Below are 18,153 nucleotides of genomic sequence, written 5' to 3' on the forward strand. Positions count from 1 at the left end.
GAGACTCACTTAGCACATCAATACCGGTTTCTACCCACAAATAGACTCACTGAGCACATAAACACTGGTATCTACCCACAAAGAGACTCACTGAGCACATAAACACTGTTTCTACCCTCAAAGAGACTCACTGAGCACATCAATACGCTTCTACCCTCAAAGAGACTCACTGAGAAACCAATACCGGTTTCTACCTCAAAGAGACTCACTGAGCACATAAACACTGGTACCTACCCTCAAAGAGACTCACTCAGAGCACATCAATACCGGTTTCTACCCACAAATAGACTCACTGAGCACATAAACACTGGTATCTACCCTCAAAGGACTCACTGAGCACATCAATACAGGTTTCTACCCTCAAAGGACTCATTGAGCACATCAATACTGGTTTCTACCCTCAAAGGACTCGCTGAGCACATCAATACCAGTTTCTACCCTCAAAGGAGTCACTGAGCACATCAATACCGGTTTCTACCCTCAAAGGACTCACTGAGCACATCAATACCGGTTTCTACCCTCAAAGGAGTCACTGAGTACATCAATACCAGTTTCTACCCCAAAGAGACTCACTGAGCACATCATACTGGTTTCTACCCTCAAAGGATTCACTGAGTACATCAATACCGGTTTCTACCCTCAAGGACTCACTGAGTACATCACTACGGTTTCTTCCCTAAAAGAGACTCACTTAGTACATCAATACCAGTTTCTACCCTCAAAGAGACTCACTGAGCACATAAACACTGGTTTCTACCCTCAGAGGACTCACTGAGCACATCAATCCGTTCACTACCCACAAATAGACTCACTGAGCACATAACACTGGTATCTACCCACAAAGAGACTCACTGAGCACATAAACACTGGTTCTAACCCTCAAAGAGACTCACTGAGCACAACAATACCGGTTTCTACCCTCAAGGACTCACTGAGCACATCAATACCGATTTCTACCCTCAAAAGGACTCACTGAGCACATCAATACCGGTTTTCTAACCCTCAAAGGACTCACTGAGCACATCAATACCGTTTCTACCCTGGAAGGACTCAATGAGCACATCAATACCGCTTTCTACCCTCAAAGGACTCACTGAGCACATCAACACTGTTTCTACCCTCAAAGGACTCACTGAGCACATCAATACCGGTTTCTACCCTCAAAGACTCACTGAGCACATCAATACTGGTTTCTACCCTCAAAAGGACTCACTGAGTACATCAATACCGCTTTCTACCTTCAAAGAGACTCACTGAGCACATAAACACTGGTACCTACCCTCAAATAGACTCACTGAGCACATCAATACCGGTTTTTACCCACAAATAGACTCACTGAGCACATAGACACTGGTATCTACCCACAAAGAGACTCACTGAGCACATAAACACTGGTTTCTACCCTCAAAAGACTCACTGAGCACATCAATACCGGTTTTTACCCTCAAAGGACTCACTGAGGACATCAATACCGGTTTTTACCCACAAAGAGACTCACTGAGCACATAAACACTGGTTTCTACCCTCAATGAGACTCACTGAGCACATCAATACCGGTTTTCTACCCTCAAAGGACTCACTGAGCACATCAATACCGGTTTCTACCCTCAAAGGACTCACTGAGCACATCAACACTGGTTTCTACCCTCAAAGGACTCACTGAGTACATCAATACCTGTTTCTACCCTCAAAGGACTCACTGAGCACATCAATACCGGTTTCTACCCTCAAAGGACTCACTGAGCACATTAATACTGGTTTCTACCCTCAAAGAGACTCACTCATCACATCAATACCGGTTTTCTACCCTCAAAGGACTCACTGAGCACATCAATACCGGTTTCTACCCTCAAAGGACTCACTGAGCACATCAATACCAGTTTCTACACTCAAAGGAGTCACTGAGTACATCAATACTGGTTTCTACCCTCAAAGAGACTCACTGAGCACATAAACACTGGTATCTACCCACAAATAGACTCACTGAGCACATAAACACTTGTATCTACCCACAAATAGACTCACTGAGCACATAAACACTGGTATCTACCCACAAATAGACTCACTGAGCACATAAACACTGGTATCTACCCACAAATAGACTCACTGAGCACATAAACACTGGTATCTACCCACAAAGAGACTCACTGAGCACATAAACACTCGTTTCTACCCACAAAGAGATCCACTGAGCACATACACACTGGTATCTACCCACAATTGACTCACTGAGCACATAAACACTGGTATCTACCCACAAATAGACTCACTGAGCACATAAACACTGGTATCTACCCACAAATAGACTCACTGAGCACATAAACACTGGTATCTACCCACAAATAGACTCACTGAGCACATAAACACTGGTATCTACCCACAAAGAGACTCACTGAGCACATAAACACTCGTTTTCTACCCACAAAGAGATCCACTGAACACATACACACTGGTATCTACCCACAAATAGACTCACTGAGCACATAAACACTGGTATCTACCCACAAAGAGACTCACTGAGCACATAAACACTGGTATCTACCCACAAAGAGACTCACTGAGCACATCAATACTGGATTCTACCCTCAAAGGACTCACTGAGCACATCAATACTGGTTTCTACCCTCAAAGGACTCACTGAGCACATCAATACCAGTTTCTACCCTCAAAGGACTCACTGAGCACATCAATACTGGTTTCTAACCTGAAAGGAGTCACTGAGTACATCAATACCGGTTTCTACCCTCAAAAGGACTCACTGAGTACATCAATACCGCTTTCTACCCTCAAAGAGACTCACTCAGCACATAAACACTGGTATCTACCCTCAAAGAGACTCACTGAGCACATAAACACTGGTATCTACCCTCAAAGAGACTCACTGAGCACATCAATACCGGTTTCTACCCTCAAAGGACTCACTGAGCACCTCAATACTGGTTTCTACCCTCAAAGGACTCACTGAGCACATCAATACCTGTTTCTACCCTCAAAGGACTCACTGAGCACATCAATACCAGTTTCTACCCTCAAAGGACTCACTGAGCACATCAATACCTGTTTCTACCCTCAAAGGACTCACTGAGCACATCAATACCTGTTTCTACCCTCAAAGGACTCACTGAGCACATCAATACCTGTTTCTACCCTCAAAGGACTCACTGAGCACATCAATACCTGTTTCTACCCTCAAAGGACTCACTGAGCACATCAATACCAGTTTCTGCCCTCAAAGGACTCACTGGGTACATCAATACCGGTTTCTACCCTCAAAGAGACTCACTGAGCACATCAATACAGGTTTCTACCCTCAAAGGACTCACTGAGCACATCAATACCGGTTTCTACCCTCAAAGGACTCACTGAGTACATCAATACCTGTTTTCTACCCTCAAAGAACTCACTGAGCACATCAATACAGGTTTCTACCCTGAACGGAGTCACTGAGCACATCAATACCGGTTTCTACCCTCAAAGGACTCACTGAGCACATCAATACCGGTTTCTACCCTCAAAGGAGTCACTGAGTACATCAATACCAGTTTCTACCCTCAAAGAGACTCACTGAGCACATCAATACTGGTTTCTACCCTCAAAGGATTCACTGAGTACATCAATACCGGTTTCTACCCTCAAAGGACTCACTGAGTACATCAATACCGGTTTCTTCCCTAAAAGAGACTCACTTAGTACATCAATACCAGTTTCTACCCTCAAAGAGACTCACTGAGCACATCAATACCGGTTTCTACCCTCAAAGGACTCACTGAGCACATCAATACCGGTTTCTACCCTCAAAGGACTCACTGAGCACATCAACACTGGTTTCTACCCTCAAAGGACTCACTGAGCACATCAATACCGGTTTCTACCCTCAAAGGACTCACTGAGCACATCAATACCGGTTTCTACCCTCAAAGGACTCACTGAGCACATAAACACTGGTTTCTACCCTCAAAGAGACTCACTGAGCACATCAATACCGGTTTCTACCCTCAAAGGACTCACTGAGCACATCAATACCGGTTTCTACCCTCAAAGGACTCACTGAGCACATCAATACCAGTTTCTACACTCAAAGGAGTCACTGAGTACATCAATACTGGTTTCTACCCTCAAAGAGACTCACTGAGCACATAAACACTGGTATCTACCCACAAATAGACTCACTGAGCACATAAACACTTGTATCTACCCACAAATAGACTCACTGAGCACATAAACACTGGTATCTACCCACAAATAGACTCACTGAGCACATAAACACTGGTATCTACCCACAAATAGACTCACTGAGCACATAAACACTGGTATCTACCCACAAAGAGACTCACTGAGCACATAAACACTCGTTTCTACCCACAAAGAGATCCACTGAGCACATACACACTGGTATCTACCCACAAATTGACTCACTGAGCACATAAACACTGGTATCTACCCACAAATAGACTCACTGAGCACATAAACACTGGTATCTACCCACAAATAGACTCACTGAGCACATAAACACTGGTATCTACCCACAAATAGACTCACTGAGCACATAAACACTGGTATCTACCCACAAAGAGACTCACTGAGCACATAAACACTCGTTTCTACCCACAAAGAGATCCACTGAGCACATACACACTGGTATCTACCCACAAATTGACTCACTGAGCACATAAACACTGGTATCTACCCACAAAGAGACTCACTGAGCACATAAACACTGGTATCTACCCACAAAGAGACTCACTGAGTACATCAATACCGGTTTCTACCCTCAAAGGACTCACTGAGCACATCAATACTGGTTTCTACCCTCAAAGGACTCACTGAGCACATCAATACCAGTTTCTACCCTCAAAGGACTCACTGAGCACATCAATACTGGTTTCTAACCTGAAAGGAGTTACTGAGTACATCAATACCGGTTTCTACCCTCAAAAGGACTCACTGAGTACATCAATACCGCTTTCTACCCTCAAAGAGACTCACTCAGCACATAAACACTGGTATCTACCCACAAAGAGACTCACTGAGCACATAAACACTGGTATCTACCCTCAAAGAGACTCACTGAGTACATCAATACCGGTTTCTACCCTCAAAGGACTCACTGAGCACCTCAATACTGGTTTCTACCCTCAAAGGACTCACTGAGCACATCAATACCTGTTTCTACCCTCAAAGGACTCACTGAGCACATCAATACCAGTTTCTACCCTCAAAGGACTCACTGAGCACATCAATACCTGTTTCTACCCTCAAAGGACTCACTGAGCACATCAATACCTGTTTCTACCCTCAAAGGACTCACTGAGCACATCAATACCTGTTTCTACCCTCAAAGGACTCACTGAGCACATCAATACCTGTTTCTACCCTCAAAGGACTCACTGAGCACATCAATACCAGTTTCTGCCCTCAAAGGACTCACTGGGTACATCAATACCAGTTTCTACCCTCAAAGAGACTCACTGAGCACATCAATACAGGTTTCGACCCTCAAAGGACTCACTGAGCACATCAATACCGGTTTCTACCCTCAAAGGACTCACTGAGTACATCAATACCTGTTTCTACCCTCAAAGAACTCACTGAGCACATCAATACAGGTTTCTACCCTGAACGGAGTCACTGAGCACATCAATACCGGTTTCTACCCTCAAAGGACTCATTGAGCACATCAATACCGGTTTCTACCCTCAAAGGAGTCACTGAGTACATCAATACCAGTTTCTACCCTCAAAGAGACTCACTGAGCACATCAATACTGGTTTCTACCCTCAAAGGATTCACTGAGTACATCAATACCGGTTTCTACCCTCAAAGGACTCACTGAGTACATCAATACCGGTTTCTTCCCTAAAAGAGACTCACTTAGTACATCAATACCAGTTTCTACCCTCAAAGAGACTCACTGAGCACATAAACACTGGTTTCTACCCTCAGAGGACTCACTGAGCACATCAATACCGGTTTCTACCTACAAATAGACTCACTGAGCACATAAACACTGGTATCTACCCACAAAGAGACTCACTGAGCACATAAACACTGGTTTCTACCCTCAAAGAGACTCACTGAGCACAACAATACCGGTTTCTACCCTCAAAGGACTCACTGAGCACATCAATACCGATTTCTACCCTCAAAGGACTCACTGAGCACATCAATACCGGTTTCTACCCTCAAAGGACTCACTGAGCACATCAATACCGGTTTCTACCCTGGAAGGACTCAATGAGCACATCAATACCGCTTTCTACCCTCAAAGGACTCACTGAGCACATCAACACTGGTTTCTACCCTCAAAGGACTCACTGAGCACATCAATACCGGTTTCTACCCTCAAAGGACTCACTGAGCACATCAATACTGGTTTCTACCCTCAAAAGGACTCACTGAGTACATCAATACCGCTTTCTACCTTCAAAGAGACTCACTGAGCACATAAACACTGGTACCTACCCTCAAATAGACTCACTGAGCACATCAATACCGGTTTTTACCCACAAATAGACTCACTGAGCACATAGACACTGGTATCTACCCACAAAGAGACTCACTGAGCACATAAACACTGGTTTCTACCCTCAAAGAGACTCACTGAGCACATCAATACCGGTTTCTACCCTCAAAGGACTCACTGAGCACATCAATACCGGTTTTTACCCACAAAGAGACTCACTGAGCACATAAACACTGGTTTCTACCCTCAATGAGACTCACTGAGCACATCAATACCGGTTTCTACCCTCAAAGGACTCACTGAGCACATCAATACCGGTTTCTACCCTCAAAGGACTCACTGAGCACATCAACACTGGTTTCTACCCTCAAAGGACTCACTGAGCACATCAATACCGGTTTCTACCCTCAAAGGACTCACTGAGCACATCAATACCGGTTTCTACCCTCAAAGGACTCACTGAGCACATAAACACTGGTTTCTACCCACAAATAGACTCACTGAGCACATCAATACCGGTTTCTACCCTCAAAGGACTCACTGAGCACATCAATACCGGTTTCTACCCTCAAAGGACTCACTGAGCACATCAATACCGGTTTCTACCCTCAAATAGACTCACTGAGCACATCAATACCGGTTTTTACCCACAAATAGACTCACTGAGCACATAGACACTGGTTTCTACCCACAAAGAGACTCACTGAGCACATAAACACTGGTTTCTACCCTCAAAGAGACTCACTGAGCACATCAATACCGGTTTCTACCCTCAAAGGACTCACTGAGCACATGAATACCGGTTTTTACCCACAAAGAGACTCACTGAGCACATAAACACTGGTTTTCTACCCTCAATGAGACTCACTGAGCACATCAATACCGGTTTCTACCCTCAAAGGACTCACTGAGCACATCAATACCGGTTTCTACCCTCAAAGGACTCACTGAGCACATCAACACTGGTTTCTACCCTCAAAGGACTCACTGAGCACATCAATACCGGTTTCTACCCTCAAAGGACTCACTGAGCACATCAATACCGGTTTCTACCCTCAAAGGACTCACTGAGCACATAAACACTGGTTTCTACCCTCAAAGAGACTCACTGAGCACATCAATACCGGTTTCTACCCTCAAAGGACTCACTGAGCACATCAATACCGGTTTCTACCCTCAAAGGACTCACTGAGCACATCAATACCAGTTTCTACACTCAAAGGAGTCACTGAGTACATCAATACTGGTTTCTACCCTCAAAGAGACTCACTGAGCACATAAACACTGGTATCTACCCACAAATAGACTCACTGAGCACATAAACACTTGTATCTACCCACAAATAGACTCACTGAGCACATAAACACTGGTATCTACCCACAAATAGACTCACTGAGCACATAAACACTGGTATCTACCCACAAATAGACTCACTGAGCACATAAACACTGGTATCTACCCACAAAGAGACTCACTGAGCACATAAACACTCGTTTCTACCCACAAAGAGATCCACTGAGCACATACACACTGGTATCTACCCACAAATTGACTCACTGAGCACATAAACACTGGTATCTACCCACAAATAGACTCACTGAGCACATAAACACTGGTATCTACCCACAAATAGACTCACTGAGCACATAAACACTGGTATCTACCCACAAATAGACTCACTGAGCACATAAACACTGGTATCTACCCACAAAGAGACTCACTGAGCACATAAACACTCGTTTCTACCCACAAAGAGATCCACTGAGCACATACACACTGGTATCTACCCACAAATTGACTCACTGAGCACATAAACACTGGTATCTACCCACAAAGAGACTCACTGAGCACATAAACACTGGTATCTACCCACAAAGAGACTCACTGAGTACATCAATACCGGTTTCTACCCTCAAAGGACTCACTGAGCACATCAATACTGGTTTCTACCCTCAAAGGACTCACTGAGCACATCAATACCAGTTTCTACCCTCAAAGGACTCACTGAGCACATCAATACTGGTTTCTAACCTGAAAGGAGTCACTGAGTACATCAATACCGGTTTCTACCCTCAAAAGGACTCACTGAGTACATCAATACCGCTTTCTACCCTCAAAGAGACTCACTCAGCACATAAACACTGGTATCTACCCACAAAGAGACTCACTGAGCACATAAACACTGGTATCTACCCTCAAAGAGACTCACTGAGTACATCAATACCGGTTTCTACCCTCAAAGGACTCACTGAGCACCTCAATACTGGTTTCTACCCTCAAAGGACTCACTGAGCACATCAATACCTGTTTCTACCCTCAAAGGACTCACTGAGCACATCAATACCAGTTTCTACCCTCAAAGGACTCACTGAGCACATCAATACCTGTTTCTACCCTCAAAGGACTCACTGAGCACATCAATACCTGTTTCTACCCTCAAAGGACTCACTGAGCACATCAATACCTGTTTCTACCCTCAAAGGACTCACTGAGCACATCAATACCTGTTTCTACCCTCAAAGGACTCACTGAGCACATCAATACCAGTTTCTGCCCTCAAAGGACTCACTGGGTACATCAATACCAGTTTCTACCCTCAAAGAGACTCACTGAGCACATCAATACAGGTTTCGACCCTCAAAGGACTCACTGAGCACATCAATACCGGTTTCTACCCTCAAAGGACTCACTGAGTACATCAATACCTGTTTCTACCCTCAAAGAACTCACTGAGCACATCAATACAGGTTTCTACCCTGAACGGAGTCACTGAGTACATCAATAAAGGTTTCTACCCTCAAAGAGACTCACTGAGTACATCAATACCGGTTTCTACCCTCAAAGGACTCACTGAGCACATCAATACCAGTTTCTACCCTCAAAGGAGTCACTGAGTACATCAATACCGGTTTCTACCCTCAAAGAGACTCACTGAGCACATAAACACTGGTATCTACCCACAAATAGACTCACGGAGCACATAAACACTGGTATCTAGCCACAAATTGACTCACTGAGCACATAAACACTGGTATCTACCCACAAATAGACTCACTGAGCACATCAATACTGGTTTCTACCCACAAATAGATTCACTGAGCACATTAACACTGGTATCTACCCACAAATAGACTCACTGAGCACATAAACACTGGTTTCTACCCACAAATAGACTCACTGAGCACATAAACACTGGTATCTACCCACAAATAGACTCACTGAGGACATCAATACTGGTTTCTACCCTCATAGAGACTCACTGAGCACATAAACACTGGTATCTACCCACAAATAGACTCACTGAGCACATAAACACTGGTATATACCCACAAATAGACTCACTGAGCACATAAACACTGGTTTCTACCCACAAAGAGACTCACTGAGCACATAAATACTGGTTTCTACTCTCAAAGAGACTCACTGAGAACATAAACACTGGTATCTACCCACAAATTGACTCACTGAGCACATAAACACTGGTATCTACCCTCAAAGAGCCTCGCTGATCACATAAACACTGGTTTCTACCCACAAAGAGACTCGCTGAGCACATAAACACTGGTATCTACCCACAAATTGACTCACTGAGCACATAAACACTGGTTTCTAACCTCAAAGAGACTCACTGAGCACATAAACACTGGTGTCTTCCCACAAATAGACTCACTGAGCACATAAACACTGGTATCTACCCACAAAGAGACTCGCTGAGCTCATAAACACTGGTATCTACCCACAAAGAGCCTCGCTGAGCACATAAACACTGGTATGTACCCACAAATTGACTCACTGAGCACATAAACACTGGTTTCTACCCTCAAAGAGACTCACTTAGCACATAAACACTGGTTTCTACCCTCAAAGGGACTCACTGAGCACATAAACACTGGTTTCTACCCACAAAGAGACTCACTGAGCACATAAACACTGTTTTCTACCCACAAAGAGACTCACTGAGCACATAAACACTGGTATCTACCCTCAAATAGACTCACTGATCACATAAACACTGGTATCTACCCACAAATAGACTCACTGAGCACATAAACACTGGTTTCTACCAACAAAGAGACTCACTGAGCACATAAACACTGGTATCTACCCACAAATAGACTCACTGAGCACATTAACACTGGTTTCTACCCACAAAGAGACTCACTGAGCACATTAACACTGGTTTCTACCCTCAAAGAGACTCACTGAGCACATAAACACTGGTTTCTACCCACAAAGAGACTCACTGAGCACATAAACACTGGTTTCTACCCACAAAGAGACTCACTGAGCACATAAACACTGGTATCTACCCACAAATAGACTCACTGAGCACATTAACACTGGTTTCTACCCACAAAGAGACTCACTGAGCACATAAACACTGGTATCTACCCACAAAGAGACTCACTGAGCACATAAACACTGGTATCTACCCACAAATAGACTCACTGAGCACATCAATACTGGTTTTAACCCTTAAAAAAAACAAAAAGGAATCAATAGTTATAAAAATCAGCATACAATTGTATTTACAATTACCCTAAAATAAATATTAAAAAGTGTCTTCTTTTTATTGTTCAATATCTTAATCTCTTAATGTTTTAATCGGTCATTTTTTCTTTTTTTTCACCCACAGTTGGTAAATAAACAGGAAGTGACAAAGGAACATAAATAGAATTGTATTATTTGATCAGTTGTTATTCATTCCTTTTTAGGCGTATAGGTGTTGCATATGTGTCAGCCACAGGATGTGCATTGGTTGTGGCACTCGGGCTCAAAGGGGGACTTGCAAAAGTGAGAAATATTTCGTTTTGAAAAATAGCTGGTTAAAGAAATATTGGTAGTTAAATACTTATGTTGCTATGAAAGAGTTCATGAATAAAAAATCACTGGGTTTCTTATCTATTTTGAATTCCAGTTTTGGGAAAACATCTTATATCTGCATCTTTCAGAGGGCTTCGCCCCTGTTTCAGCGGTTTGTTCCATTTGCTGCTGTTGTTGCTGCTAACATGGTGAACATTCCACTTATGAGACAGAGGTGAGACAGCATGCCAATGACATTCAAAAACTATTCTAACCTGGTTTATAAGAGAGCTGTACTACTCACCCTATCATCGTGTTGGTGCCACCTTGGTTAAGGTTTTGCATGTAAGCACCTTTAGTCATTATCTCAGCAAAAACATCATGTATTGCATTGAAACTTAAGATATGTTTTTCCAACTATCAAACCTACTCAAATAATTAAGTTAGCTAACACTACTTTAAAGATTATTCAAAAATATCTCATCATGCACCTTATGTAATGCAATGAGACTTTATATAATGGTACTCTACAATCCATGACAACCACAAATTATCAAATATCCAAACACTTTTATTTTCACTACGCACAAAAGAGTCCCAGCAAAAAAATCATTTATACTTTATTTTATTTAACTGAGGTCAGAGAAAAAGCATCTACCATAGCCGCTCGTGTAAGATAGGTTCATCCAAACCCTCGTGCAGGGTGTTTTGCGGAAACTCAGCAAACCTCATTTCCGCAAAACACCCTTCTGGATGAACCTATCTTACACTCTTGACCATGGAAGATACTTATAATCATGCATATATTGCAAATAATTATTTGACATAAAAATTTTGGTTAAGCCTTTGCATGTAAGCACACATGGTTAATAACTCAGCATATACTTGGTGTATTTCATTGAGACTTTATACAATGGTTCTCACTCAACCATCCAACTAACTGGAATAACTAAGTTAGATAACTGTATTTTGCATATAATGCACATAATGGCACTATATTATTTGACTTAGAAATTCTGGTTAAGGTTTTGCATGAAACCAAAATCTCAACAATTGATTATGTAATGCATTGGAAGTTTAAGTGCTCCCAACCATCCTACCTTCTTAATCAATCAAGTTAGATTTCTCTATCTTGCATATATTATAAATTTTGCCCCTTTATTATTCTTAGAATTTCTGGTTAAGGATTTGCATGTAAGCACATTTAAGTCAATAACTTTGCAACTACTTCATGTGTTGCATTTAAACTTTAAACATGTGTGCAATCACGTATGATAACTCTATCTTGCTTAAAATGTAAATTTTGCCCCTTCATTTTTTACTTCTTAAGATTTTGCAGGTAATGTAATTTTATTCATGCATGTTTCACCAAAACATTGCTATCCTCAAACTTAAACGCAGCGGAAAAGTCAAGCCAGCTGTCTCTATGACAGTCTTAGTTTTGTTTTAAACAAAAAAAATCATACAAAATACTTTGCATACAGTGAAAATCGCAGAATTCAGCATCTTTGCATCTTATTGAAGTCTGTTTTTGACCTCAATAGCTTTTAAGACATATAGGATGAAAGGATACTTTTCTTGCATCATGTAATTTGACATCAGATACTGATGATGTAATTTACAGGAATGATTCATGATGAATATAGATACATTTATTTTGTATGATTTGTGTAAATTTATTAGCTGGCATTCAGGCCTATTGCCTATTGACCTTAATGATGGGGTTTTAGATTCCATGTTGTTTTGTTCCAGTGAGTTGCTGGACGGTGTGAGTGTGTATGACCAGGCAGGTGTACGCGTCGGGGAGTCCCGCTACGCTGCCGTCAAGGGGATTTCCCAGGTCACGCTCAGCCGCATCCTCATAGCAGCACCCAGCATGTGTGAGTACAATGTACACAGCCACATTTAGATGAAACATATTCAGTGTGTTTTTATTTGTAAAACCTGTAAAAAATTAAAAAAATAGAGCAAAAATATTTTTTACAGGTAATTTTGACTTTAAGGAACAATGCATGGTTTCCAATGAATTTGATTTGGGGAAATAACATTCAATGACCCCAGCATTTTTTTAAAAACTGCATTTATCAAGCTTGGATCAGATTTTTCAATCACTGAAAAGCTTGTTATGATTTATGGAATTTTCTAATGAAGTGTACTGTATTGAGTAATTATCCAGATAAGCTTGTAATTTGTGTTATTGATATCCAGATAAGCTTGTACTGTGTGTTGTTGATATCCAGATAAGCTTGTACTGTATGTCATTAATATCCAGATAAGCTTGTACTGTATGGTGTTGATATCCAGATTAGCCTTTACTGTATGTTGTTGATTTACAGATAAGCTTGTACACTATGTTGTTGATATCCTGTTAAGATTGTACTGTATGTTGTTGATATCCAGAAACGCTTGTACTGTATGTTGTTTATATCCAGATAAGCTTGTACTGTATGTTGTTTATATCCAGATAAGCTTATATTGTATGTTGTTCGTTTTCAGATAAGCTTGTACAGTATGTCGTTGATATCCTAATACCCTTGCACTGTATGTCATTGCTATCAAGATAAGCTTTATCTGTATGCTATTGATATCCAGATAAGCTTGCACTGTATGTTGATGATATCCAGATAAGCTTGCACTGTATGTTGTTGGTATCAAGGTATGCTTGCACAGTATGTTGTTGATATCCAGATATGCTTGCACTGTATGTCATTGATATCCAGTAAAGCTTGCACTATATGCTTAATGAGTTATTATCCAGATAAACTCGTACTGTATGTTATTGATTTTAAGGTAAACGTGTACAGTATCTTGTTGATATCCAGATAAGCTTATAAAGTATGTCGTTGGTATCCAGATAAGCTTGTACTGTTTGTTGTTGATATCCAGATAAGCTTGTACTGTATGTCATTGATATCCAGATAAGCTTGCACTGTATGTCATTGATATCCAGATAAGCTTGTACTATATGTCATTGATATCCAGATAAGCTTGTACAGTATGTATGTTGTTGATATCCAGATAAGCTTGTACTGTGTATTATTGATATCCAGATAAGCTTGTACTGTGTCATTGATATATAGATCATCTTGTACAGTATGTTGTTGATATCCAGATAAGCTTGTACTGTATGTTGTCGATATCCAAATAAGCTTGTACAGTATGTTTTTATGCCCCCGAAAGTGGGCATATTAAAATTGCACTGTCCCTCCGTCCGTCCGTCCGTCCGTGTGTCCGGCTCAGTAACTCTTGTCCGGGCTGTAACTTTCCCTTGTATGGACAGATTTTAAAATAACTTGCCACATGTGTTCCACACACCAAGACGACGTGCCGCGTGCAAGACCCGTGTTCCTACCTCTAAGGTCAAGGTCACACTTAGTGTTTATTCACAATGGAGTGCTGCATATAGGACATAGAGTATAGGTTGTTGTGTCCGGGCTGTAACTTTCCCTTGTATGGACAGATTTTAAAATGACTTGACACATTGTTCCACATACCAATACGACATGTCGCGAGCAAGAACCGTGTCCCTACCTCTAAGGTCAAGGTCACACTTAGTGTTTATTCACAATGGAGTGCTGCATATAAGGACATAGAGTATAGGTTGTCGTGTCCGGGCTGTAACTTTCCCTTGTATGGACAGATTTTAAAATAACTTGCCACATGTGTTCCACATACCAAGACGACGTGTCGTGTGCAAGACCAGTTTCCCTACCTCTAAGGTCAAGGTCACACTTAGGTGTTTATTCACAATGGAGTGCTGCATATATAAGGACAAAGAGTATAGGTTGTCATGTCCGGGCTGAAACTTTCTCTTGTATGGACAGATTTTAAAATGACTTGCCACATGTGTCCGACATACCAACACGACATGTCACATGCAAGACCCATGTCCCTATCTCTTAGTTCAAGGTCACACTTAGTGTTTATTCACAATGAAATGCTGCTTATAAGGACATAACAGTGTAGGTTGTCAAGTATGGGTGGTATTTTTTATGTTTAGATGCAATTTAAAATAACTCGCCATATGTATTTGACACCTAAAGGCAAGATCAACTTTTCATATACTGACCTTGTTCATAGGTCAATGTCACATTTGGGGGCATTCGTAACATTCTGTGACAGCTCTTGTTGATGTACAGATAAGGTTGTACAGTATGTTGTTGTTATCCAGATAAGCTTTTACTGTATGTTGTTGATATCCAGATAAACTTAATGAGTTATCATGCATATAAACTTCTACTGTATGTTGTTGATATCTAGTTAAACTTAATGAGTTATTCTTCATATAAGCATTTACTGTAAGGAGTTTTTTTTAATCCAGTGCTGTTACCTGTGCTGATTGAGGGTCTGGAGAAGAAGGCATGGTTCCGTCGTCGGCCATTCCTTAATGCCCCACTTCAGGTCCTTGTGTCTGGGGCTATGTAAGTAGCCTCTACCCCATTCATGGGGAGACATTGTTTTTGCCCTGTCCGTTAGTCGTTCAGTCAGTCAGTCGTTCAGTCAGTCAGTCAGTCAGTCAGTCAGTCAGTCAGTCAGTCCGTTCGTCCGTCCGTCCGTCTGTACGTCACACTTCGTTTCGGCTCTATAGAATGCTTAGACCCAGGAACTTCATACTTTGTATGCTAATTGGTCATGACTAGTAGATGACCCCTATTGATTTTGAGATCACTAGGTCAAAGATCAAGGTTACCTTCAGGTAAAAAACGATATGTTAGTGGTGACCTTAAGCTTAAAAATGTTTTCTGCTCAATAACTTAAGACTAGGGATGCAAACGAATGGCAAAGTTGATATTCAAATATTTGGTAATTCTTTCGAACGAATATTTAATAAACAAAATACATCTTTTAAAAGTTGTAGTAAACTATCATAATATTCGCTAAAGTAATAGCGTTGCATTTTAGTCCTTCTTTGTTGTAACCACTACGCGCAGCGGGCCCTGAATCTCACCAAAGGAGCCTCTGAAATTCCTCTTTTCAGAAAGACAGAAAGTAATACATTATGAACAAAGAAAAAGCAAAATATTTTAATTTATATTCCTCTGCCTTCATATTTGTAAACAACGTAAACTCTGGTCAAATAGCGTTATGCGCCAATGGAAGGTCTTTCTGTAGTACGAGCAGCCTCGTTCTGGGATTGATATCTACTAAATAAAACTATGGAAAAACCAAACCAACTCGGGAACTAGTTTATTCCTTAATCTGCAAAGGCATTCAAATTCACCGAAAAAAATTGAATTTGTGTGTCACTTGTTTTATTAAGCCAGTTATTGTAAAATTACGGGGTCTTTTTATGGTACCCGACGATATGTCCCTAAATAACATATGGCACATGTTTACTGTATCACATTGACACCTCTGGCATCATTGGCCAACTGTTGTAAAAACTAGACAAACAAACTTTAAACAAAACAACAGAGTTGTAGGCAAAAGGTTTATTATTTTATCTATTTGACAACAAAACATCAAATATTCAAATACCAATTTTGACATTTGAATACCAAACGATTGATTGAATATTCGAATATTCGAATGTTCGTTTGCATCCCTACTAAACAACATTGGCACCCAGGAACTTCATACTTGGTAGACTAGTTGGTTATGCCCGGCCTTTTTGAGGTTTTAGGACTGCTGAATGTCTGTCGTCTGTTCATGATCTGTTGGCATCATTAAAAACATTACAATTCCCTGTGAAAGAGATGCTGTGGACAGTTTAAGCTTGGCACAAAAATGGTTCAGTTATGTGACAGAATCTATTTTCATTTGACGCTTTAAACTACCTTAGCACTGGATTCTTCTGGAACTGTTAAATCATCTAAATTTGATAGTAATTCTGACATCAATAAAGCAAATCTAATTGATTAGAGCCTTGGCGAAATGAAGCCAAGCAACAAATCAAAGTGTGAAACCCTTACTAGGGACAGCGGAAACCTACATCAAGCTCGGAGAAATATTGGTCTTCAAGATATTGAACCATTCGATCAAATTTAATATGAACATATAGTGGGAAAAGATCAGACCTTGTGATCCGGCTCAGGCGAACGAGGATATTGAGCCATGCGAGTTTTGACTGTATTTGTTTTAAATATGTTATTTAAACTACTTTCATTGCCTGTACTTTCTGTACACTATCTGTTGATCCTGTGTCCTTGTTGCAGGCTGCTAGTGATGGTGCCAGTTGGCTGTGCAATCTTCAATCAAAGGAGGTAAAACAAAAATTAACAGAATGTATAAAATAGCCTATATATACACTCAAATATTATGTCTCCCTTTGCACATGGACACTCTACAATGTCTATAGCTAATTCAGTATTGATACATGGTACAAATGACACGATATATATACTTGACCTAGCTACACACTGCCTCAATAAGAAATTTGTTGTCAAATTTTGAAGACTATTGTCAATTTGCTATTTGATATGGACTGCCCAAATATGATTTATGCCTTTAGTGCATTTAGCCACAACTTTGCACAGCATAACACATCCAAGTAACACATGCATCCAGCATACTTTTCAGAAATGAAACAAGCAAATAGAAACAGAGTTAACAATTTCTTTATGTAGCAAGTGATAACAGAACTGAAAAAATGATGGAACTGAAAAAAATAACTGGGAAGCATGATATGCCCTCCTGCCATGAGCCTACATATTCCCTCCCTAGCACCATTGGCCTACATATTGCCTCCCTGCCATGAGCCTACATATTCCCTCCCTAGCACCATGGGCCTACATATTGCCTCCCTGCCATGAGCCTACATATTGCCTCCCCAGCACCATGGGCCTACATATTCCCTCCCTAGCACCATGGGCCTACATATTGCCTCCCTGCCATGAGCCTACATATTCCCTCCCTAGCACCATCGGCCTACATATTGCCTCCCTGCC

The 18,153-nt window shown here is 41.2% G+C and overlaps 1 protein-coding gene across 1 annotated transcript in view; it reads left to right on the forward strand.

The window, feature by feature from the left end:
• LOC128223215 (sideroflexin-2-like) overlaps positions 1-18,153 on the forward strand; it is a 47,421-nt gene that overhangs the window by 18,075 nt on the left and 11,193 nt on the right. Inside the window, exons 2-6 of the mRNA XM_052932505.1 lie at positions 11,179-11,257; positions 11,416-11,501; positions 13,019-13,146; positions 15,588-15,687; positions 17,422-17,469. Of these exons, the coding sequence (XP_052788465.1) occupies positions 11,179-11,257; positions 11,416-11,501; positions 13,019-13,146; positions 15,588-15,687; positions 17,422-17,469 (441 nt within the window). The remainder of the gene's footprint in view (positions 1-11,178; positions 11,258-11,415; positions 11,502-13,018; positions 13,147-15,587; positions 15,688-17,421; positions 17,470-18,153) is intronic.

This window comes from Mya arenaria, chromosome 17 (genome assembly GCF_026914265.1).
Source record: "Mya arenaria isolate MELC-2E11 chromosome 17, ASM2691426v1".
Taxonomy (NCBI): domain Eukaryota; kingdom Metazoa; phylum Mollusca; class Bivalvia; order Myida; family Myidae; genus Mya; species Mya arenaria.